Source organism: Clytia hemisphaerica, unplaced genomic scaffold, assembly GCF_902728285.1.
Source record: "Clytia hemisphaerica strain Z4C2 unplaced genomic scaffold, Clytia hemisphaerica genome assembly, whole genome shotgun sequence".
Taxonomy (NCBI): Eukaryota; Metazoa; Cnidaria; class Hydrozoa; order Leptothecata; family Clytiidae; genus Clytia; species Clytia hemisphaerica.
This window is the reverse complement of record NW_027104441.1, coordinates 585,541-610,668: the sequence shown is the minus strand read 5'-3', so window position 1 is coordinate 610,668 and position 25,128 is coordinate 585,541. Positions and strand designations below refer to the sequence as shown.

Genomic DNA, 25,128 nt, shown 5'->3' with positions numbered 1-25,128 from the left:
TCCAAACCCCCGGCTATTAGGTACCCGAGAGTACTCTAATAAGCGGAGATGGTGTCTTACAATAACTTGGACGGAACGTCAGCAGCTCAAAATAAGGCAAAAATGGACTTTATTGGACAAAAATATCCCGCACTGTTTCATAGCTGCAAAATGTACAATCCTATACCTTTTTTATAACCAAGTGTCAACCCCTATATCAGACTCGTATTATATGCTTAGCATTATATCTTTCTCAAACAATGAAGCCATATGTATATGTATGCTTATAAACGTTATGTTTATAGAATAAAACATGTAGTTTAAGGTCTCCCTTAGGTTTTTCTGTCTCCTGGACATATGCAGTGCTGATGAGTCCTAATAAGGACGGAATAAATGTGCTGCTCTCTGTCACCCAAATCTCCTGAGTGAATATAGTTGGACAGAAATTCTTATTTCTTCCAGCCAGTGGGGTCAAAGATAACGGGCTGAAACTCGATGGGATTAATATTCACATACTTTTTAAGGCTGGGGATTTCAATTCTTCTGTTTTCAAATCAGAAAATTCAGTGGGGATGGAAAAAATTGTACTTATTTTGCAGTGAGGATTGGTTTATTTGATTATTTTCAGTGGGAACAAACCTTGGTGGTGGATAATTTTACACCGGGTACTATATTTTGGCCAATTTTACCAGTGGGTCTGTGAGAAAGGGGTGTCATATATATGGATATTTATATTTTTGTGAATCAAATTTTCTTCAAAAGAACTTTCACCTACCCGAATATTTGCTTTTTTTTAATAAGAATACACTTTATAAGAATGTCTATGATGAAAATAGCCGAAAAAATTAAGAATCTTGTAAGAATATTGCCATCATGGAGTTAGACAACTGAAGCTAAGAATGTCATTTATTTTCTATAGCCTATTACCTGTATATTGCCATTCACTCCCAAGCAATGCTAAGAAGTTTCACAAAAATCCGAAATTCATGCTTGAAGTATATATTGCATGCTAAATTTAGGCTTGTTTTTTATCTTAATCTAAGAATATTGTAAGAATATTTCAGGATGATTTCCACCAAAAAGTTAAAAATATTCATAATGAAATGGATTTACACCATTTTTATAAAAAGGCGTGTATTTGCTTATCAATTCATACGCCCTTCAAACCGATAAATAAACATACAGTACCTACCTACCCTTGATAGTCCTTGATATTTTGAAGAAAATAAAACTGAAGAGTGTATTTCCACAGGTGTCAAGTATCATTAACCCATCTTTAGTTCCCAGACCTTTCCAAGGTACACTGGGTACTAACTTGGTAAAAATTGAAGTGTATTTAAGACTGGTCTCTCTTGGACGACCAATTATATTTTTCAATTTTGGAGATCTTCATTTTTCAACGAAGAAGGAAGTCAGTTCTACAAATTTAAAATACGTGAGTTATTTCTTTAATCTCTGCACACCATGCGTATCCGAGAAAGATTGCTCTATTTCGTTCTAGGGTTACTTTGGAACACCATATGTTACATCTATTCTCAATGCTCTCTTGAAAAATTGATTTCCATTTTTGCTCAATAAAATTCCACTTTGGTCAAATTCCTGTCTTGGATGAAAATTCAAAATATCAACCCTCCTTTTTACTGTACCCTACTTCATTGTAAAGCTACAACCTTCTTTTTCAGAATGATTTCCCTTCAAAGCATTTTGTTGGTGGCTTGTGTCGCTTTGGCGTCGGTAAGTTTAATTTTCTTTAAATTTCGACCAAAACAATTAATTGAGGAAAGCATTTAATAGTTTGAGCTACCTTAAGTGGATAAATTTTGGCGTGGATTTAATTTGGCGATTGGCCAAAATACGATTTTTGGTGGGGATTTAATTTGGCGATAGATCAATTTCGTAAAATTTTGCGAGGATTTAATTTGGCAAATTGGAAATTTTTTCACACTGAAATGGGTTAAAATTACTCAAAAATGTACTAAAAAGTTGTGATTTTTCACATAATTCTCTTTTTGTTAAATTTGGCGGGGATTTAATTTGGCGAATTGCCGAATTTGGAAATTTTGGCGAGGATTAAATTTATCCACTTAAGGTAGTCATTTGCAGTGACGGTTTACATGACATCACTTATAAAATTATGATTCAAATCCTCATAAAACGGTGAATTTTTTCTAACTAAAGGCAACCCAATATAATTTGGAATTCGAAGAAAATGGTTCGAAATACAACGAACGAATTATTGTTGACAAAAAGAAAGGATTTTTACTTTATGATGTACCAAAACATGGTGATATCGAGGCTGCCAAATTCTTGAAAGACTTCAACACTGTAAGTAGATTGTTTTTAGTTTTTTTTTATATTCATGATATGCACCATTGCAACGACTTCAACGGACCCAACAGCTGATTGGTTGAAAGTGACGTATTGATTGACTTTACGTCACTTACAACCAATCAGCTATTGGGTCCGTGATGTAATGTCAGAAGACATTGCAATGGTGCATATCATGAACTGAGACCCTTTAACAGCTTATTCCAATAATCTTGCAACAACTGCAACTCCAACGTAAACTAAAATCTGTTTTGGATTTATGGAAAATACGAGTTATAAAGTATTCGGTAATCGATTATTATCGATGATTAATCGGTATTTATCGACAGTTTAGCTATCGATTATTTTTGGAATTTTGATTTGTTAACAATTACTATAGAATTTTTCGATGGCTAATCAATGACAATAGACCTTTTCATAAATTACGTTATGAACATCACTTGCCCCGTTTCAAAATTATTGCCATGATGATTAACTCCCAGCGGATTTTATTAAAACTACTTTCTATTCATAAAAATCATTTTATGTCTCAAGGGATATGATCATCATAGTAATTGTTTGAATACGAGGCAAGTGATGTTCCTGACGTAATTTATGAAAAGGTCTGGTATTGGTGCTCTTAATTTTTTACCTCGATTTATTATTTATCCACCTGTTAATATCGATTATGTTATCGATTATTATCGATGATCAATTTTATCAAGCCATATTTCCCCTACTTTCCCTTTCTAGCGATTCAACGTTCTCCGTGACGCTGCATTGAAAATTTGTTACATTTGGAAAATGAAGGGAGACGAACCAACTCCAGACAGCATCGAAGATGGTCTCAAAATGGTAAGGTCTTGCGTGGAAAGTTTTGTGAAACATTTTTGCTTCGGGTACCTTAGTATTCGTTCTCTCCAATAGAAAATATGACAATAATGCATTGAATTCTTACACTAAAAATTAATTACATAGAAAATACTGTGAAGGGTAGTCTGAGGTCTGCTTAATAGTGAATGACCTACTTTCTCGCTAAGTTTGCCAATTATTACATTTTGAGAGTTGCAAAGTTTTGGTTTAGCTCAAAGATAAGGAACGGTTTTGTTAGAGGATGAGCAGAAGCCTCGGGGCTGTAACACGTAGCACTCCCCTACACGTAGTAAATATAAAGAAGCTTCTTACGGTTGCGGCAATCTTATGTGAACAAAATTCTATTATTATTCTCCATCCAGGTTCAAGGACACTTCCCAAACAACAAATTCTTGGTTGAAAATGACGAAATTTTTGCTGGTCCAGAACTTAAAGAAGACTCTTTATCCGCTCTCATGAAGCAATTCTGTCAAGGAATGCAAAAGTTGAGCATCGTTCGAAAATCAAGCAAAGATATGGAACAAATCTTAAAGCAACAAATCATCAGTAAGGAATCTTTGCTCCTTCAAAGTTTTTCGATGTTTTGAATGAATTATATCGCCAAATAACATGCTCTTAGTCAAGGTGTCTTATAAGCGGGAAGATTGAAAAAAAATTAATTAACGGAGTGTAGGATTGAAGTTATACTGCTAGATATCCCGAAATGCCAAAAAGTAAATAAAGACTCAAATCGGGCTATTTAGAGCAAATCCTTTAATTAGCTTTGAGGGTTGGTAAACCAGTTTGGCTAAAAAAAAAAGTCGAAAATCAAAAAACGACAGGCCTTTTTGGACTCTTTCCAAAATCGCTTGTATCTATCAGGTCGATTTTTCTTTATTAGAAAAGTACGGTTCCGGTAGTCGAACAAAACGTGCTACAGTACACACTGTCAGCGAGTACAAAGCGTGTAATCCAGCCGCCATGAAACCAGAACTGGAAAAATGCAATTCTTGCAATCGAATCGATCTCATCAAATTAAATTGTGATATCAACTACACAAAATACTGCGGATATGAGGTTCGAGGTCGTGGAATCGACTGTCAAAAATCAAGATACGGAAATCATGGAGGTTTTCAGTGCAGTCTTCCGTCACACACTCGCGCCACGGTCAGATGTTGCCGACTTAGATGTCCGTTGCCCAACAAATGTAATAGTCCACCACCAAACAAGAAAGGAAAATAATTTTATGATGTTTCCCCACAGAATCTGTTACAATCTTGAGGAAAAAAATATTGAATAAGAATTAACAAACCTTGTGATTTTAATGCTTCCAGAGATTTCAAACAAAAAGTTTACGGGAGAATTCATTTATCGTTTGTGACAATAACAGGAAAATCCATGGCCGTAGAAGGATTGACCCCTGCGACAATTGCCAACTCTCCCCAACAATAGACCTTTTCATTAATTACGTCACAAACATCATTTGCCTCGTTTTGAAAGTATTGCCAAGGTGATTAATCCCCAGTAGATTTTATTAAAACTACCTTTTATTTAATTTCTCAAGGGACATAATTACTATGGTAATTGTTTGAATACAAGGCAAGTGATGTTCGTGACGTAATTTATGAAAAAGGTCTATTGCCCCCGGACAGATGCTCCCTGGACAATTCCCCCGGAGGATTGACCCCTGAGACAATCACAAACTCTTCCCAATAATTATCCCTTGCTTCCAACAAAAGGAAAGTTTAGAAGTTTCCCTGAAGCTCTAGAAAGAGTTCATATCGAACCGAAAAGTTGGGTTAGCGTTTGCGAAAAAAATATAAAAGAATCTCACTAAAGTCCATTATTTTTTCTTTGGAGGGGCAGTTGAACTAGAAGTTTTTTGTGGGCAATTTTCTTAGGGATAATTTTCCTAGAAGGTATACTAATTCTTGTTTTGTTTACCATTTAACAGATGCTTCAATTCTAACAAATTACTGTAAACCGTTGAAAATATAATTCACTTTGATTTTTGAGAAGGGTAATTTCAAAAAATTTTGAAAATGAAGAAAAAGTAGTTTTTTATCCTTCTACAAATCTCACTTTTGGTACTGTAGATAGAAGTACTTTGAAACTTCACGGCTTTAGCTATGTGATTATTTTTCATATAAAGTTCTGGTATTAAAAGCTACAGCCCTCTAGAAAGAAGCTTGCTGGAGTCGAAAAACCTTGTTTTTTGCCTCTTTTTTTATACTTCAACCAGTCACTTTCTAGAAGCTGTGTCCTTTGATGCAATAATTCTATAGAAGCAATAATTATAAAATCGACATAGAACAAGGCGTGTCGGATCAAATTTCAACACCTGGTACCAGATAATTCTCTACGGAGCGCCTTGGTTAGTGTCGGGCAATGTTTTATGAGCCTTAGCAGGATGGTAGAAAGATCGCAAAAAGACTAGCCGACAACGTTTTTTCAATGTCCATATAACGTTAGATAAACGTTGAAACAATGTCTCAGGACGAATTATAATTGATGTCATGGATCTCACGATTATCGTAGCGAATGAATTTTGAAATTAGCCGTAGAATCGGGTTTGTGTTCAGACAACATGGATCTACGCGGCAAGATTATTTGAAACTTGTTCGAAATAGCCAAACATTTACACTTTTCTTAAGATTTCTCAAATTGACACAAACTAAACCAAAATTTTTAATGTCAAACTTATCTTGTTTTTAAATTAAGGGCTCTGACCATAGTCCAAAAATTGATTTTGGTATTTGAACATAAAAGTTATATTTCAGGTTCCTTAACACTTTTAACAAAGAATTGCCTTTATAAACTGCTTTTTAATCGAATCCCTTAAGAGTAATTAAGAACTTAATTGCAAAAATGACGTTATGAACTTTAAAAAGATGTTAATAATATGTTGCATCACCCTCTTTTATAAAAAGTGCTTAGTTTTAATGGGTAATTAACTTTTTTGCTTCGAGACTTTTTCAAACTGTCCGCAAAGAATTGAACTATTTTGAATTTTGCGGAAAATTTTTCTAAAAAGATGTGTCAAAAGTTATGACTGTTTTTTAAGCAAAATCCAGATGAAAAATTGATGAAAAACCACTATTTTGAAGATTTCGAGACAAAGAAGCATTTACAAAAATTTTCCGCAAAAATATTTACTGTTCGGTAAAAGATACACCATCTACTGCGAAAATTTTTTCAAAATGTTTTTTCTTCGCCGAAACTAAGCTCTTCAAAGTTGAAAAACTCTTCCCCGCAAAAGTCCTCATTTTCTTCTTCATCAAATTTTTTCAATGCAATTTTTGAATTTTCAGATTCAGGAATAGTTTGTCTAACAGAAAATGTATAACATGCCATAGTTTTGTTGGTTACTTCAGTCAGAAAACACATTTTAAACACGGCAATTATGAAAAATTCACTATGGTCAGAGCCCTTAAAGGGGTTTTGGGAATCTTTTCGCAGTGTTATCGTAACATCTCAAGGTGTTCAAGGCAATGTAAAGCATTTCTTAGCAAAACAAATTTTCATCAATTCGTTTCATTTCCATTATTTAATCGATCATATTATATTATACAAGCTCTGTTCTGCTTCTTTAACATTTTGCAAAACAGTTGAACTGAAAACCTAAGGATTTTAATGTACAAAAGGTAATAACATCGGTTCATTTCTGCACCATTGACGATTTGAAAGTATTTTTTTGTCGTCGCAATTGACGTTAAAAAATGGCTTGGTTTTAACTAGCTAGAATCTATCAAATATTGACCTTGAAAAAAAAACTTAACCTATGAAATGAAAAAATGATGCCATTTTAATGTTTTAAAAGTAGCGAGGCAAAATAAGAGCGTAAAAATGAAGCGTAGTTTAGTTCCTTGTTCCATATGGGAAGATTTAACCATGAAAATCAGTGAACAATGAAAAATTGACCTAAGTCAGCGGAATTATCATAAAGTCACTTTAAATGAAGATACAAATGTATAATTTTCACCAAGGGTAAAAAATTAAATTTTAAATCTTCCCTAAAAATTTCATTTGTCTTCGTTCAATAGAAATTTGTACGCCAAAAATCAAAAAATAGGCGCGTTTTTTTTGACACACCCGGTATGACTTAAATATTGCTTTCCAAATAAAACAAGTCCTGCACGCGATAGGTCTTCGTCGTTTATGACATTTTATTTTGCCCAGTGATTATGGGTTCAATTACTCAAGCACACTTCATGTCAATTTATATTTTTGGGTATTCGCTGTCTTTTATGGAGATCATAGTTATATATACGGCAGCATGGTTTCCCCCCCCCCCCCCCAACAAGAGGCCTGCTTTTAGGGTTTGCCGAAAGACAAGAGGCGCCAAACGGTGCTATTGCTTGCTAATTCCGGAACTCCTTTGCTTTTGAACTAAAGGAAGGGAAATTATGCAAAAAATCTCTTGGAAAGAAAACAAAACAATTTATTTTACTATCCAAGACAGACATTCGATCCGTTCACATGGCTGCAGCACACATTTTTTCACTTTTTCATTCCTTGAAACATTCAGCAAAAATATGGACTGGGTATATGCAGCTTTTAAGGATCGATTATTTTGAACTATTCCCAAGTCTCTATGAGGGCATCAGAAAAATACACTTTTTTATAAAAGCACAATTTTATAAGAACAATCCTGAGTCTGAATTTGAAATTTGCCATTTCAAGCCATTTAGGGGTCAAAGTGGTAAAAATTAGGTATAACGCCTTTAACACATCAATTACACGCTATAAATAAGAACAGGATAAGAACAATTTGAGGTTTAACAAGAACAGCCGAGTCTCTCCCTACAATAATACCTGAAGTTTCATTTCAATTCAGATCACTTTTGGTAATATGGAGATATGCTCATTTAAAATTTCTTTGTTAATTTTTGAATTTCCAGTGGATGGCTACCTCAAAGTATTTTATTTTTACCACTCTTTTGCGCGGTAACTGAGACTTGACAAAGATAAGGTTTTTACCAAACGTGCAGACATTAATTTTTAGGAAGTAAATTTTCGATGTTTGCACTACATAAATATGTTTATCGATTGATAGCTTCAATGTATCTTTAGAAAAGCTGTACAAATTGTTTTTTACAAAATAAATTTTTACAATTTTGTACAAATAATTTTGCAACCACGCTTTCAGAGCAAACACTCTTGACAACTTAGGTAACATTGGTAAACTGTTTTTTGAAAAATACGTACATGGTATGAAAGTCACGAATTCAAATTCTTTTCAATGAAATTCCCTCACATGCTTTCTTAGCTGGCATTGCCGTGTTTTGTTAGTCCATCTAGCTAATGCTTTTACTGACTCTTCATTTTGGTGTGTTACGGTGTTGTTCAAATTAAACTAAAGGTTCAAATGCTTCACTTTCTAGGAACAGAAGGCAATATCATGTATTTTACTTTTCTGAGAAAACACCCCTGTGTTACAGACCCACTGGAACCCCAGCACCACTGGAAAATTAAGCAAAAATGTCGTCCCCGGTTGGAAAATACCCTTCCTTGAATTTCAGCCCCACTGGGAAATCGACTTTGATTTCATCCCCTTCTCAAAATTCCATGTTTAAAAATTGCACTCCAAAACCATCCACAATGGGTTTTTTTACCTTGGAAAAATAGAATTTCCATCCCAATTAGGATTTCAATAGGAAATTTGATGATGGAAAAAGTTCCACCGGGGTTTTGAGACAGGGGTGTGAGAAATAAGCATCCTGAAATATAGACGATGCTATCGTCCGTTTAAGGTAAATGCGAGAAAGAGTTAGGGCGTCAGGGCGGTTTACGGGAAAAAAGTGGCGGTAGAGTTTTGGAACACACTTTACACTGTAAACATCTCCGCCACTGCTTACTCCACCCGAATTTATCACGCCTCTCCTAAACTATTCCCTTTTTAGTGATCTTGTGTAGACGATAGGATCGTCTACCTGAAATATAGAGCTGACATTATTAGAAAATCTGGAGAAAATTACACCACTAAATTATCATTTTTCTACAAAAAGCTTGTATTTTGTTGAAGCCAATATATCTCAAAAGGTTTTTGCTTTGGTTCCTTAAATGGGGAAATTTCCGACTCCTTTTTTCGTAGAGTTTGTGAATCGTGAGTCGTATTCCATCTAAATTATATTTTTTTCGAGGATCTTGTGGATCAAATTCCAGCTTCTAGGCCGGTCAGCTCAAAGTTTTTAGCATATTTTAACAAGCAGTACTGACAACAAGGTCTTCTCTAATTTTTGCTTCAAGCTGGGTATAATCTTAGACTTCATATTTTGCATCAACAGCAGGAGTCATTCGAACTGAAAGCAACCCGCATATGATGCACGACCAAAAGTAAGGCCTTTAGAATCGACCTGAGTAGTCTTTCAAAAAAAATTTTGACATTTACTTTGCAAAATTCCCATTTCTATCCAAAATTTCTCATTTGATTTCCAGTTTACAATTATCACTCCTCTTTAGCAATACAAAATCTAAGTATGATAATGCTTTTCTCTTTCTTTTTGTTAAATTTGAGCTACGCTTATCTCTGGAACACTTTTTGTAGAGTCTGTAGAGTCCCCCGGGAAGTCTAACTTTATCGAATTATGGAGGGATTCGAATAATAGAGAGCCTAATGAATGATAGGTCCCAGACAATGTCGTAATCGTAATGTTTACATATTTACATTTCAACTAATTGGACAACTGTCAAGTGTGACCGAATATTGACTTATTTGAAAATAATCTTAAAATATTTATCAAACCCAAACTACACGTTTTTTAATAAGAACAATCAAAATTTTTGAAGCCTTCTAATAATGTTCTTAACTTTTAGAGTTTTAAGTCTAAAAATGTTCTTAACATGTTCTTATTTTCACTGTCTTGTTATTATTTTTGTCAATTTTCCTATAAAATTGGGTGTTTTTGAGTCCGCGAAGCCTTAAACTGTTCTTAATATTTTGGCCATCGAAGCCTCATGGTCTTATAATAAAAAATGCGTATTCGGTCTATGACTAAACACAACACGATTTTGCGTTTGCGAAATTCAACATTTAAAAAATCGTGAATGGTTTGTTTGAACACCTTTCAAGGGCTATTACCAATCACACTCATTACCAGACCCTTACGAAGAAGACTGGTGACTAATTTGGTAAAAATTGAAGTGTATTTAAATCGAGATTTTGAGCAGTGAAGAATCACATTTTAATTCAACTTCAACCTTCATTTTCCAAACGAAAAAGAAGAATCTTCAAGAAAAGTAAGTTAGAAAATTTTGCTCCTCAAGTTTATAAAATATTTTTGTGATTTTTTGGCTTTTTATAGCTTTCTATTTATTTTAAGAAAATTCTTCCAGTTACTTTATTGTCACAAACACTGATTAGAAATAATTTTGGATCGATTCATATAAAAATTTCTTATTTCCTTTTTCAGGATGATTTCCGCTCAAAACATTTTGTTGGTTGCTTGCGTCGCCCTGGCTTCTGTAAGTCGTTTATAACTTCTTTTTTTCATAGTATGTTTTGAAATTAAATTTTAACATCACTTCAGGACTTCAGAGTTATAACGTTATAAAGTTATAAAGTTATAAGTTATAATTATTTTTTTTCAAAATCAGATTTTCCAAAACATACAACAGAGAGTCCTTTATTGCCCCCCCCCCCCCAGTGGTTTGCGTGATTGCGTGAATGGGCATTTTCGGTTGCGTGAATGCGTGAAAATTGAAAAAAAAATGCGTGAATGCGTGAGTTGAAAAAACTTGCGTGAACGTGAAAATGTCTTTTTGATTGCGTGAATGCGTGAATTTGGGCTATTTTGTGCGTGAATACGTGAGTTTTCCCTTTTTCCCACCGATTATGTGCAGTTTTTCCGATTTTCCAATGTTTCCCCGATTTTTCCCATAAAGTTTTCCGATTTCTGAAAAATCGGGTTATTGCGTGAAACTCGGAGAAAATTTGCGTGAATGCGTGAATTTCGAAAAAAAATTGCGTGATTGCGTGAATTGAGGGTCCGCTGGGGGGGCCTCTTTATTTTATACCGACAATTCTCTCTTATTCGAACTTCTGTTACCCGAATCTGTCTATAGTTCAAATTAAAACGTAGACGATCTTATCGTCTACACAAGATCACTAAAAAAGGGAATAGTTTAGGAGAGGCGTGATAAATTCGGGTGGAGTAAGCAGTGGCGGAGACGTTTCTTCGAAACTCTCTCGCCGATTTTTGTCCGTATACCGCCATAACGCCATACCGCCATTTTTCCCGCCTTTATTATCACTGTAACGGACGATAACATCGTCTAATTAAAACGTCGAGCTTTTAGAAAAAGATTTTCTCTCTCTCGAAAGTCGAATAAGAGAGGATGACTCTGTTCTCCATAACGAAACTTCTCAATGATTATAAACTATGTACAAAATAATTTTTTATTCAGGCAACCCAATACAATTTGGAATTCGAAGAAAACGGTTCGAAATACAACGAACGAATCATTGTTGACAAAAAGAAAGGATTTTTACTTTATGATGTTCCAAAACATGGTGATATCGAAGCTGCCAAATTCTTGAAAGACTTCAACACTGTAAGTAGATGGTCAGATAACTCTTCTCTTGTGATTCATCGCTGACCAAAGTCAGTTTTAATGACTGAAGCGCAAACCTGAATCACAATCTCACATCATCTACATAATTTTTTATTCCCTTCTTATTTTCACCCCTCTGTCACAAATCCGGCGAGGCCTCCTCCCTACTTGAAAAAGGCTACATCTACTACACAAGATATTGTAAACTCGATTTACTACTAAGTGTTCTATACACGTTTGCTGAATAAAAATTGTCCCGTGAGAAAAATGACCCAAAATTTTATACTTTTGAATATCTGAACTGGATTAAAGGTCTTGTTTTTAAATAAGAGTGGTATCGTTTGCTTACTCATCAATTGTAATACACAAGCTGTTTCACATTGGATTGACACGGGTGTGGAGCAAGATTGGTCAGAAATAGGAAAAGAAAACTTTTTTTTGCTTATATCAGCATAATATAACAATAGCAAGACACTTTCCTGGTGGTATGAAATATGTGTCTGATATGAAACGGTAACACTTATGTCAAACTAAACCTTTAAGCAATAAAAAGTCATTTTATCTCTCCAATGGCTAGAATATTGTCATAGGGACAGGGGTGTATATCTTGTCACACTGTGATTTATTTATTTTTCCCTTTTCAGCGATTCAACGTTCTCCGTGACGCTGCATTGAAAATTTGTTACATTTGGAAAATGAAGGGAGACGAACCAACTCCAGACAGCATCGAAGATGGACTCAAAATGGTAAGGTTTTCGGTGACTTTATTTCAAATACTATGGATTTACAAATTATTGCAAATATGATGCTAGTTAAGGATATTAGACATCCACGGGGTGCATATACCAGAAGGGCTGAATATCCAGGGGGGGAGTTAATAAAAATTTAGGGTCATTTTTGTGTTTTCCCAGCGGATCAAATGTTTGAAAATCAACTTTAGTGAAATATTGAGCATTTTCAAGTTTGAACTATTATTAAGGATGAAGCAAGTCTACTTAAAGTGCGAAAGAAAGCGTCCTGGATCAACGCTAAACTTTCCAATTACACAAATCTATAAAGATTGTCCATGAATTGATATTCTCAACACCTCCAAACTCTTTGCTTTAATCCACTCTAGGTTCAAGGCCACTTCCCAAATAACAAATTCTTGGTTGAAAATGACGAAATCTTTGCTGGCCCAGAACTTAAAGAAGACTCTTTATCTGCTCTCATCAAACAATTCTGTCAAGGAATGCAAAAATTGAGCATCGTCCGAAAATCAAGCAAAGATATGGAACAAATCTTGAAACGACAAATTATCAGTAAGAATCCTTTTGTTTTAAATATTTCCCTTTTTTAAGTCTTCTGGTACATTACTTTTAAGAACCCTTTTGGCGACTTCAATGGGATTTAAATTTCATTTTTTTCAAGTCAGAAAATTCAGTGGGGATGGGAAGAATAATATTTTGCAGTGAGGACTGGTTTATTTGATTGTTATCAGTGGGGATAAAAAATTTTCACTTTGGCCTGGGGACGATATTTTAGCCAACTTTCCAGTTTGGGGAGGGGGGCGTACGGGGGTCGCAGACACCGAAATACCGACGCATATTTCTTGGATTACCGTCAACACCGACAGTAAAATTGGGTAAAATCCTTAATTTTGTCACCGCATGGCATGTTTAACACCAAAATACCGTCACTTTTTTCTTCAAACACCGATAGAAAAAAGGGTTAATACCGTCACACCGTCAAACCCGTACGCCCCCCCCTTTGGGGTCCCAGTTGGTCTATGAGAAGATGGTATAATTAAGCACTTTCAAATTTTTCCGATCCTGCCCTTATTTTAAGAGCAGAACTCCCCTAATTATGTAATTTTTGATTTGCTTTCATTTGCTTAAGACTCAGCAACTCTATTCTCAAAGTTTTTCATAAATTAATATATAGGGTGAAACTGAAAATTGACAGTGCAAAAACTGATTCTCTTTTTTCATGTCTTACTCAGGAAAATACAGCGGCCGATCCAAGCGTGATACTGTCCATCACGTTGTCGAATACAAGCCATGTAACGCTGCAACTATGGTTCCAGAACTCGAAAAATGTAACTCATGCAACCGAATGGATCTCATCAAATTGAACTGCGATATCACATACACCAAATACTGCGGATACACCGTTCGCCGTGGAATGTGGACTGCCGACTGCACTAAATCAACCAGCGGACGTCACGGAGGTTTCGAATGCCGTCTTCCATCGCATACTCGCGCCACGGTCAAATGTTGCCGTCTTAAATGTCCATTGGCTAACAAATGCAACAACCCACCACCAAACAAGAAAACATTTTAGATTTTCTATCTAAATTTTAAATAATTGAATAGATCAATGTTTGCAAAATATATACTACAGACTATGTCGTATGCTTATTTCGTTTCATCTTTGTTTGTATTTTGTATGTATCGTATTTATCAACCATATCTGAACCCCAAATGACAGGACATGAAAAAAAGTTGGTTGGTTCTTGTAAATTCTACAGGGCTCTGGACAATTTTTCGATTTTAGAATAACTTAAATGGCCGAAAGATTGAGATGAAATAATTAAACGAAGAAGAAAACGAAGAGCTTTTCGAAGAAGAGTATTTCATCTTTCAAAGCCCTAATCTGGGTAAAAATCAAACATTTTGGAATTTTTTTTGGTTCAGGTGATGTATCTATTTAGTATCTAAAAATACAATTTCGGAAAATTTTTGTGGAAGTATCTTCCCTTTAAAATCTCCAAAAAACCTCATTTTTGGCAATTTCTCCACTAAATTTCCATACAAAAACAGCTATAACTTGGGATGTAGCCAAATAGAAAAATTTTCCGAAAAAAATCTAACTAAAGAAATTTTTTATATGAATAGAGAGTCGTTAGTTTTCTTTGACGTTTTATTAAGGTCCATGCCACACTTTATTCCTTAATTACTCATGATGTAAATTAATCGAATTGATTTTTTCAAAAGCATTTTGTTCTTAAACATGTAGTCCGGGAGCCAAATCGTATATCTCCTTAAATAAGCACTTTTGCTTAACCCAAATTGGTGTATTTACCCCCTGATTTGCCCACAGGGACCCTGATTACAGACAATGAAAACCACAAATAACTTTCCCATTGCTCCTACTACAAAATTATCCTTGTTTCAGTGGTCAGAAATAAAATTGGTACACCATAAAACCGCTTTATGGGTGAAATAGGTCCAAAAACGATAGAAATGGGCATTTTTACCCCCAGGTTTTGTTAGTTTTAAGTCAGCATTGGAATCTTTCAGGATATATTACACGAAAATCAAGTTAAAACTATTTTTGATAACGTTTTAACCAAGATTAGTGGTGAAAATTGCTCAAATAAGGTAAAAACCCATAAAAATGGGCAATTTTACCCCCTGCAGCCCTGAAATAATACTAAAGTCTATTCACGATAAGTGTGCACTCTTTTTTCATTTACCTATAACTTTTGAAGGAATTCTTCAATCTTTACAAATTTGGTATCATTGGAAAGATATTAGTGAGTGGAACAATTTGAAATAGAAAAAACTTTAAAAAGATTATAAAAATGAAGATGAAAATGAAGAAGAAAAAAATGAAGATCTTGTAGAAAAGTGTTATAACTATCATTTTCAGTGAAGTGAATCCTTAATCATCGAACGTCATCACTGTGAAAAAAATTCTCAAAAATAATCATTCAGTCAAAAGATATCAAACAGAGTTATAAGCTGATTGACGTCTAAAAACGCTGTTTTCTGCAGTTTTTTGCTGTTTTTTGGGGTCAATCACTTATTAACTTTGTATCATAACTTTATATTGAATAAATATTTTAATGAAATTTCTTCACAGTGATGACCTCCTAAGATCAAAGAATCTCTCCAGTGAAAATGAAAGTTATAGCACTTTTCTACAAGATCTTAATTTTTTTCTTCTTCATTTTCATCTTCATTTTTAGAATTTTTTTAAAGATTTTTTTATTTCAAATTGTTCCACTCACTTATATCTTTCCAATGATACCAAATTTATAAAGATTGAAGAATTCATTCAAAAGTTATAGGTAAAAGAAAAAAGAGTGCACACTTATCGTGAATAGACTTTAAATACTGTCTGTTTGAAATTTTTCTGATGCATCAAACAAAGTCTATCATAACACCTAGTTTGTGTCTCATTAAAAGTTGTTTGGGTAGGTCCCAGACTTAAAAAGGGTCAAAATTTAGTTAAAATACCCAAATTTTCCCTTTTTTTCCCCAGGCAAACCTATAAAAATAATTTTTCACAATAGTTTTTTGCCGAAAATGATCATCAGCCTACCTTGGAATGGTATTTTCCTTAACAAATCCTTACAAAGGGTAAAATGTACCCCCTAAACTCGGGCCCAGTATGAAAAATTGACCAGGAGTTAGCTTTGGGGATCGACCATTTCCAAAACTAGGATAGTTGAGGATTCCAAAAATGTATAGTTTATCCTGTAGAATCTTGGGTTAAGCAAAATGCCATTTTTTGGGTTTGGCTCCCGGACTAATGTCAAAGAAGCGAAAACATAATAAGGTTTTATCTTCAAATTATGAATTGATTTTTCACTATAACCCTTAAGTAAGTATCTGTCAAAGTTTACTTATTATCTGGATTAAGTAAAAACGTGACCTATTAAGGTTATTGAATGGTTTCACCAAATTTCCAATTTCCAACTCAAATTTCTCATTCGGAAAACGTGATTTTTGACCTTCCGTCATCTCAAGATTTTTCAAGACCTTTTGGAAATAGGTACGCGAAGAATTTAATTTAGTTGGCTAGACCAGGAAATTTAGATTTTTCACGAGAACTGTATAAAACGGTCGATTTCCTTTTAATACTGAAATCTTGTACGAAAGATACCTAGTATGTTCATCTACCTGGATTTACATCAAATTTCACTTCAAGCTACCGATGAACCTAAAGTACGGAATCTTTTTTAAGGTTTCCCCTCTGCTTTGATACATCTCTACTAGACAAAATTAGTGCCCTAAAGTTATAGAAGACCGAAAAAACGAGGAAAGAAATAGAAAGAAAAAGAAATACATGAAAATATCATTTTTTAGTAGAAAAACAAAATTCCTCATCATACAATTTAATTGTTTATATCAAATAAACTATTTATAAAGAAAACGGTGTGTTGTAAGGTAATGTGAGAACAAAATTTTTTTCAACTTCAAAAAAGTCTCAAAGTTAAAAATCTTAAAATAAAATCTTTAAAAAAACCAAGTCGATTTTAACGGGTTTAACAAGGTATCAAAATTGCCTCTTTCGACGAAACCAGATTGAAGAATTTTCTGTATATACAGTTTCTTTATAAATTACAATTGCCAATTTTATATATTTGTTATTAAAATTCTCTTGCGCAATAAATATAATATATTCCGACACCAGAAAAAAATACCCAGAATTCAATTTGATGGTTTTTTCTTTAAAATCCGTATCTGATACTTTGAATGATTTGGAAGACAGCTGAAAAAAAAGAGAAAAAGTATATATATTTAATTTGAATTCTGATTTCTTCTTACAAAACCTGATGCAATAAACCTGGAATGAAGTAAATCTGAAAATATTTTTAAGAAAGCTGAGGTAGAAATTTGTTGAATGCAGATTTACTGATCCGATGAAAGTAAATCAGAAAAGATTAGAATTATTTACCTGATCCACAGACAACAAACAAAAACAATCCCAGAAGCCATGGTCCAACAGCATATTTCTCATCTTTTGGGTTCTGAAAAACAAAAAGAATCACATTATTATCTGATAATAAAAAATGATTAAAAGTCAACAAAGAATGCTAAAATAGAAAATCAAATTAAAATTTTGAAACAGCTGAACAAATAAATAAAAGTTAAAAAATGTTTCCATCAGGCTCATTAAATCAATACCTTCATTTAAACAATCAGGCTAAAAGTGATCATCATGTGGAAACCTTTTTTACATTAAGATAAAACATAATTTTCTACACCTTACTTAGGGTATTATGAGTTTCTATAAGGGTTTATCAATAATTTCCAAGATTTTTATAGAAATAATCGGTCAAAAATCTTTGGAGTTCAAATTGTACTGTGAGTGGCAATTATTTCCGAAAATGGCATTTTTTTTAACGATTAAATGCTGAATCAGCAAAAAATGTTGTCCTTATAAGGGCAAAGATGTCAGGTGTTTGAAAATTGTAAAATTACATCAAGAAAAAGGTTTTTCAAATTTTTAAAAGTGATTTTTTCCAATTTTTTGTTGCTCAATAACATGAAAACTTCTAAAATATTATGTAAAAAGATCCTGCATCGATGCCAAAACACAGCCAGAAAGAGATAACAAAATCCCTGTTGTAAGTTTGTTTACATGCGACTTGATTTTGCTAGCTACATTTCCAACAAAAACCAGATGAAAACAAAACTAAACTAGGCACAGTGGGCCTACTTATCACCAGGGTGTCAACTACCACGTGTTCAATAAGAAAATCAACTTTTCTTTCCAAAAACGGCAATTTTCATTTATTTACTTTTTTTATTTTTCTGCTGATTCAGCATTTCATCGCTGAAAAAATTGTCTCTTTTGGCAATAATTGCCGAAAAGAGCAATAATTGGCGTTCTTATCTTCAAACACCCAACTGGTAAAGTCTGAAGAAGGTTCTTTCAAAACAAAGCATTTGACAAGACAGCAAGTTTGACATTGTGACATTTCATTGTACCTCAAGTGGATTAATTTAGGCAAGCATGAAATCTTGTAAGTTTCGCCAGTTTTTCTGGGAATTCATGAAATTTAATGATCACAAAATTTTAAAAATCTTTGCAAAATATAATCCTTGCACGAGATCTGAAATCACAATTTTTACCTACACCCCTAGGAAAGTGAAAGAAATTAAATTAAAAAGAGGCTGATTCTATCTATCCGTGTGATAATTTTCATTGCTTGTGCCTTGCCAAAATAAGTTCTGCAAAAATAAAATGAAAAAAACTGCCCTTGTGAAACATATATGCTCACAAAGAATACTCGATTAACGGCACCATGAAGTGGGGTAACCTGCATCAGTGGAGGGAAACTTGCATACCATCAAATGACTGACCTATCAAAGCAGCAAAATTTCAAACAAATGAACTACGTAGCTCTGCTCGCAGCTCTACTCTATCATTTTTGTTTTTATTTTACTTTGTAATTTATTGACCAGACAGGTCATTCATTTGAGGGCTATGCATATTTGCCTCCACTGATGCAAGTTACCTGATCTCATGGTACATAATAAAATAAATAGTATGTAGTTTTGTATGAAAACATTGCTTTTATATGTAATTCAAAATAGTTTAGTTGGTGTCATGGTGAAAGCAATGGTCAAACCATGGTTTTTTTGTCTGAGAGGGTTAACATTTTGATGAATTATACAGAATTCCCAGATGGAAATACCTCTTTATATATTTCACTGAGAAAGGTTTGTTTTTATTTCTGTTTGTGCATCTTTGAAAGATCCCATCAAATTTGAGAACAAGTTAGTCAGAAGTAGGATCATTCAGAGGTTTTGCTTTGTTTTTTATAGGCTGGCAAGCAACCCTGCCGATGCACCTGACTTAAAGAAGCACCAGACACAGAAAATTTCTGGTGTTGTTGAATGAGAATGAACTTTTTACCACACACAGACATAGCCTGGGAATCCAAGCTCATAATTTTAGAAAAAACAAAAAATACCTCACCTCACAAAGTTCTAAAATTATAGAGCTTGGTGCAGGTAGATTAGTCTGACACAGAATGTTATAAACAGTCTGTGTATGAACCCTTGTTGACAGACTTTCTGAACTTTGGAAACCCAGGCAAACACACATAATCAACTTACCATAAAAAACTCTTATCGAAATTATCAAAATGCGCGCGATAGTACTGCTGTGCTAAGTAATACGCCGAAAGCTGGCCAATCAGGCCGAACCTGCATTGCAGGGAAAAATGTCCCTGCAGGCGAGTTACCTGCACCAAGCGTTAAACCAGCAGCAAAAAATCATAAACTAGACTGTGAAAAAAGTTTAACGCTTGGATTCCCAGGCTAACACAGACAGGGCAATCTTAAAAAATTATAAAGAAAAAAGTCCAATGTCAAGAATTCACATGATGCAAAAACTAACAAACACTGGACTGTCTTGTCCAGTCAAAGACCTCCCTTCATCCAAAAACATATTATAAATTTATATAAGAAATATTGGATGGAAAATATAGCAATTACAACGAGTCCAAAATGCCACAGCTAGCTTCGTCCGGAAGAGCTACTCTCGCAAGTCTGACGTAATAGATATGAAATGGCTACCTGTCAAAGAACGGACCGAATACAGTTTGGCTAAACTTGCGTGGAAATCAGTGAATATGAATGACTGGCCCAAATTCCTCCCTATGGAGAAATATGTGCAAGCCAAGACTCGAACGGATGTAATTGGTGGAACTAAATTGCGTGAAACCTGTAATGTTAGTGGTTCCTTTGAATCTGAAGCTTCTAAAATTTTTAATGAACTACCTGTTAACTGTCGTGACTCAGAAACTTACAAAGCCTTTTGTCAAGAAACAAAAAAATATTTTCGACAAAGCCCTAGCTAGGAGCTTGCAGTATACCTCTTCTACCACTGTAGTCCCTGCGTCGCTACTCGCTATTCCTACTGGTGCTTTCTATGTTATTTATTCTTATACCTAGTTTTAGTCTAATTCTCGATTTGTTTCACGCGCCATTTTAGTTTTAATTTAATTCTGACTTCAATTCTTCTAATATCCCTACTCGTAGCCTTGGTTCCCTAGTCTCCATTCTGATTTAGATTTAGCCCATCTGTTCTTAGGTTTACTTTAGTCTGTATTTTTCTTCAGGCATATAATAGACTTTATAATTCTAGTTCTATGAAGTTTTTTTTTTTTTTTTTTTCCATTTATGTTTAATTATTTTCAATTAATTTAATTTAGATAGTTGATAGCTCACTTATTTATGTCAAAATACTGGTCGTGTTTTGCAAGGTCCAGTACACTTTACACAGCCTTCGGTGTTGCAATCTATGCAAGTTTTACTCATTCTATCTTACGCTCTGTCGTGATTCTATCACACCGAGTTCTCAGATCTATTTTGTCGCTTACTTTACCTCTAGCCACCAATAGTACTTGAACCTTAGTCTAGTCTAGCTTATAACATTATGTTAGTATTTTTTTTTTTTTTAAATATATTCGTTAATTTTTTATAATAGCACACATTGCGATGGCCTCAGCTAGCATACTCAGATACTCGGATTTGTTTAGGTTTTAGTCTAGCTCTATCACTATTCACATTTTACCCCTTATACTTCTTAATCCTAATCATTTTATTCGTCATACTAGCCCACCGCTTCGTCCCTCACAAGTGTTTCAACCGGTATTCCAACGAAGCCATATTTTGGTTTGTACAGAAATTTCGCCCGCTCAAATCTAAACAACAAAATGGTCGATCTCACTAAAGCAAAACATTGCGGCCACGGCATTTCCCTGGATAAAAATTCTGGTCACGTGACCATCTGTGATTCTAGACCAATGAAAACGCTTCATTTCCCCGGATTAAAGTTGTGTCTACACTAACACGCGCGAAATCGAGAGAAAAAACCGGGGGTCAAATTAAATTTTTCTTCCTTCTTGCGGCAAACATAAAAGACTTTAAGAGGCCATTTATTTAAGAAAGGGGTGTTATATCATAAATGAATTATGTAAGTAAGTGATATGTTAATAACAAGCTCTTAACAATTTTATTTGAAGTTTGTTTAAAAAACAGAACCCCGTGCTATAAGATAATCTCATTTTCTTAATTATGGACCCAATTGGAAGTCTTGTAATACATATCATTTGGCAGGTAGTTGCAGCCTATACAAGAATTGGAATCTAAAGTCTGAAGTCGTAACTCCTTGTCAGTGACCCCGCAGAGAAGTTTTTAGTTGGCAGAGACTTACTTTAGGTTGGTTTGGAAATCGTTTTATTTTGAAATGTAATCTTCACTTTAGATGAATACTTTTATTTATTTTGATTCATGAAAGGTTCAAGGTTTGTTTACTTTTTATTTCAAATTATTTCATTGATTTATTGAGCTGCAATAGCTGAATGAAAAACGAAGATTTTTGATAGTTATCATCGTGGCCTTGGCCGCCATTTTGAATTTCGATTTTTTTTCTCCTGTACTCGGCAATTTAGAGGTTGTTCGTAATACGCGATTTGGCTTACGCGTAACACTTGTGCCCTATCTGCTTGTCCGCATACGGCCCCAATTTTTCTTCAGTATACTACCAGGTTATTTTACAATTTTTTCTAGACATTGCACATATATTATATACAGAATTTTCAGGTGAAGAGCCAAATGTAAATTTTGGAAATGCCAGAAATATATCATTATTATTATTATTATTATATCCCTCCAAAGAAAACTTTTTTTTCTGGCCAAGTAAAAATACTCACCATCGTTTTAGGTACATTTCCACGTAAGTTGACATTTTGGCTGTGCTTTTCATTGGCAACCCTCATTCTTTGTTTTGGAGCCATTTTTGAAATATTTTGAAAACTACTAAAATTATGTGTCTTCTTTCGTTTAGTTTTTTTTGAGAGGAAGTTTCAATGTTGTTAGCCAAGTTTGTTTAGATCACGAAAATAAAAGCCATTGGTTGAGTAAATGCCACGTGATAACACGAAAGTTCTATTTTGATATTTCAGTTGATGACTTTTAGAAAATGTACTGAAATGGTCGATAACTAAGAAATACACACTGATTTTCGTCCGCAATCGATTAGACTGGTTACGTAAGCAATACGGAAGTTAATAAATCTGCGGGTGAGTGCCCCTTGCCTTGTTAAACATAGTAAACCATAATAGTTCTCCGTCAGATAGTATCTTACCGGCGAAGAAGCCTAAACCAGACTGCCAGATCCACCCATCCACAAGCTCCACACTCTTGTTTTGGCTCTGCTTTGTGAAGATTATCCCCGAAGATCATAATTAATCTCATTGGTCTCTTGTAAGTATAATTCCTCAGTTATAAATATAAACGGTGAAAAAATTGACTATTACAGGGGATACACGTTTTTTTATAAGAACATTTTAAGGCTTCGTGGACTTTATTAAACCACTGCGGACGGCCCCTGCTGGGGGTCCCAGCGGCCGGTACTGGGGGGTCCGATCGGTGCTCACTGGTCAGGGGGATGTGAGAGTACACGCCTGCACCGTTGAGGGTCCTTCAAATCTTCTCTTTAAGTGCCGTCAAAAGCCGGCAAAAATTGCCAATAATGACCTACCTCCTCACAATTGAGGCTGCTACACCCCTTTCTCACCAGGAAAAATTGCCAGTGAGATCAATTAAGGCCTCTAAAGCCCTCCACAGCCCCCCATAGCCCTTCGGATACCCTCTGCATTGCTCTCCCTCAAAGCCAGCACCCTCCATCAATCCTTTAAAAAGCTTGGAGGAAAGGCTTGAAAATTGGCAAAAAATTGGTCAAAATTGGAAAAAATTACCTCCTTTATTTGGGTACCACCATTGACAGCCCCTGGAGGTCCCGGCCGGGGTTTCCAGGGAGTTTGATCGGTGCCCACTGGTCAGGGTGGATGTGAGGGTACACGCCTGCACCGGTGGGGGTCCTTCAAAGTTCCTCAAAGCGTCGTCGTCAAAAGCCGGCAAAAATTGGAAAATTGGAGAAAATTAGGAAAAATGACCTCATCATTTGGGTACCACCGTGGACGGCCCCTGGGGGTCCCGGCTGGGGTTCCGGGAGGTTTGATTGGTGCCCACTGGTCAGGGGGATGTGAGGGCACATGCCTTCACCAGTGGGTGACGAGGGTGCTTCAAAGTTCCTCAAATACACCTTATCGGAAATTCCACAAAAACAATCGCGCTAAAATGGATCCGTTGAAATTGGGAGGTAAACATAAATGGGACCAATGGTGGCGTAAGTAGCGCTAAAAGTTCCCGCGTAAAACAAGAACTCATTTGCTTATATCTGGCTTGTTTATATGTTCCTAAAAATACACTGAATTTGAAAAAAAACAAACAAAACAAAGCTTTCAAGATGCTAGCAGAAGCTATAAGAAAGAGAAAAACAACAACTTTGGTGGTTTTTCAGTTGATTTGGAGGCTCTTTTGGCATCAATATTCTGGGTGTTTTGTAAGGCTTTTTACCTGAAAACCGCAATAGCACGCTTTGTTTACCTCCCAAAAAGTGTTGCGTAGCAACAACGCAAGGAGGTGGAATTTCCGATAAGGTGTATTGTCTACCGTGAATAGCACAGGTCAAAATCTTATATTGACACTGTGCCGACGAATCTAGATTCTATTCAGCGCGCAATCAACGAAGACAAAAGTAACCATGACGACCATCCAAGATCTTGGATGAAGTTCAAAGTTGATATTTTTATTCCCGTCGTTGAAAACATAACTTAAAAAAGTCATCAATGCTTTGTAAAAAGAGTCAGTGATAGAGAATCATAACATAAAGTCTGTCTATTATTTCGATTCAATTTTTAAAAGTGACATTTCCATAATTAAAAGTTTAGTAATTACTGTTATACATTTTGGGGATCATGTAAAAGATTTCTTTCAAAATAAACTCATTTCAATTACACTTGGAGGTTTCTGGGGAATTCGTAAATAGTAAACTGCATACTGATGTACAGTCTGCTAGACATTAATATGGTAATATTTGCTCTTCATCCTGCTTCATCTTTGATTTTTTTCTACAGTGATTAAATTGACACATGCGCGATAAAATTTCTATTATTGGTCCTCAGAGGTTGATATATTATTTAAAAACTTAATCTGATACTCAGGGTACAAAGTGTCGTCAAAGGCCGGCAAAAAGTGCAATCGAATTATGCCTAAGTGGAGCTGCCTTCAGTTCCTCGGGTTTTCTCAAAATTTTGTTCGATAAACTTGACAAAGTTTGATTAAGTTTGATTAGTTTGATTAAGTTCGAATAATGTAATTGAACTAATCGAACTGTCGAGGTCTCTTTAAAAAAAGTTCAATTAAGTTCGATTTCAGTAATCAAACTTAATCGAACTTTGTATTTTGAGAAATTTGTGAGTATTCGATTAAAGTTCGACAACCGATTGAACTGCTCTTCTGTTTTATTTTGCACTCTGGCGATTGTAATTTTCGTGACCACATAGCAGACTCAAGTAAATACAAAGCTAGCAATCCACAAGGGACAGTAAAATTATGAATATACAAAATAGAAATGATTATTCTCTAGAGTGAAATAAACTCGTTATCTAGACAATAATGTCGTAAAATAAGTAGTTATAAATTATTATTGTCACAATGAAAAGTATACAAAAGGAAAATAAAATTGAATTGCAATGAATTAACAAAAGGACTTGAGTTTTTCATAAAAAACAGAATCTTAGCAAATGATAAATCGTCATTTATCAGGGTCCAAGCTATGATCTGGAATGTAGAGGGGCCAAAA

At 34.7% G+C, this 25,128-nt stretch overlaps 3 protein-coding genes and 1 non-coding gene across 4 annotated transcripts; 2 read left to right on the top strand and 2 right to left on the bottom strand.

Moving 5' to 3' along the window:
* Window positions 1-2,163: 2,163 nt before the first annotated feature.
* Window positions 2,164-4,445, top strand: LOC136820895 (uncharacterized). Its single transcript, XM_067077133.1, has 4 exons — window positions 2,164-2,304; window positions 3,040-3,141; window positions 3,522-3,705; window positions 4,040-4,445. Exons 2-4 carry the CDS (start codon window positions 3,091-3,093, stop codon window positions 4,378-4,380), a joined length of 576 nt encoding a protein of 191 aa, XP_066933234.1. The 5' UTR covers window positions 2,164-2,304; window positions 3,040-3,090; the 3' UTR covers window positions 4,381-4,445.
* Window positions 4,446-10,291: 5,846 nt separating this feature from the next.
* On the top strand, window positions 10,292-14,084 carry LOC136820897 (uncharacterized). Its single transcript, XM_067077134.1, has 6 exons — window positions 10,292-10,377; window positions 10,551-10,602; window positions 11,545-11,691; window positions 12,336-12,437; window positions 12,809-12,992; window positions 13,673-14,084. The coding sequence occupies exons 2-6, from the start codon at window positions 10,552-10,554 to the stop codon at window positions 14,011-14,013; spliced, it is 825 nt and encodes a 274-aa protein (XP_066933235.1). The 5' UTR covers window positions 10,292-10,377; window position 10,551; the 3' UTR covers window positions 14,014-14,084.
* Window positions 14,085-16,743: 2,659 nt separating this feature from the next.
* On the bottom strand, window positions 16,744-22,331 carry LOC136820905 (stress-associated endoplasmic reticulum protein 2-like). Its single transcript, XM_067077141.1, has 3 exons — window positions 22,133-22,331; window positions 17,359-17,431; window positions 16,744-17,172 (listed from the first exon to the last, which is right to left on the bottom strand). Exons 1-3 carry the CDS (start codon window positions 22,214-22,216, stop codon window positions 17,132-17,134), a joined length of 198 nt encoding a protein of 65 aa, XP_066933242.1. The 5' UTR covers window positions 22,217-22,331; the 3' UTR covers window positions 16,744-17,131.
* Window positions 17,565-17,629, bottom strand: LOC136820980 (small nucleolar RNA SNORD57). Its single transcript, XR_010848670.1, has one exon. It is a non-coding gene; the product is annotated as a small nucleolar RNA SNORD57 (small nucleolar RNA).
* Window positions 22,332-25,128: the final 2,797 nt, after the last annotated feature.

What these genes read in the sequence shown, in the direction of transcription:
- LOC136820895 (XM_067077133.1), top strand. Translation starts at nt 3,091, where the DNA reads ATGAAGGGAGACGAACCAACTCCAGACAGCATCGAAGATGGTCTCAAA. An exon ending in TCGAAGATGGTCTCAAAATG is followed by an intron (nt 3,142 to 3,521) that starts GTAAGGTCTTGC and finishes TTCTCCATCCAG; the next exon opens with GTTCAAGGACACTTCCCAAA. An exon ending in CTTAAAGCAACAAATCATCA is followed by an intron (nt 3,706 to 4,039) that starts GTAAGGAATCTT and finishes TTTCTTTATTAG; the next exon opens with AAAAGTACGGTTCCGGTAGT.
- LOC136820905 (XM_067077141.1), bottom strand. Translation starts at nt 22,216, where the DNA reads ATGGCTCCAAAACAAAGAATGAGGGTTGCCAATGAAAAGCACAGCCAA. An exon ending in GAAATGTACCTAAAACGATG is followed by an intron (nt 17,432 to 22,132) that starts GTGAGTATTTTT and finishes TTTGTTTTTCAG; the next exon opens with AACCCAAAAGATGAGAAATA. An exon ending in GTTTGTTGTCTGTGGATCAG is followed by an intron (nt 17,173 to 17,358) that starts GTAAATAATTCT and finishes CTTTTTTTTCAG; the next exon opens with CTGTCTTCCAAATCATTCAA.
- LOC136820897 (XM_067077134.1), top strand. Translation starts at nt 10,552, where the DNA reads ATGATTTCCGCTCAAAACATTTTGTTGGTTGCTTGCGTCGCCCTGGCT. An exon ending in CTTGCGTCGCCCTGGCTTCT is followed by an intron (nt 10,603 to 11,544) that starts GTAAGTCGTTTA and finishes TTTTTTATTCAG; the next exon opens with GCAACCCAATACAATTTGGA. An exon ending in CTTGAAACGACAAATTATCA is followed by an intron (nt 12,993 to 13,672) that starts GTAAGAATCCTT and finishes TGTCTTACTCAG; the next exon opens with GAAAATACAGCGGCCGATCC.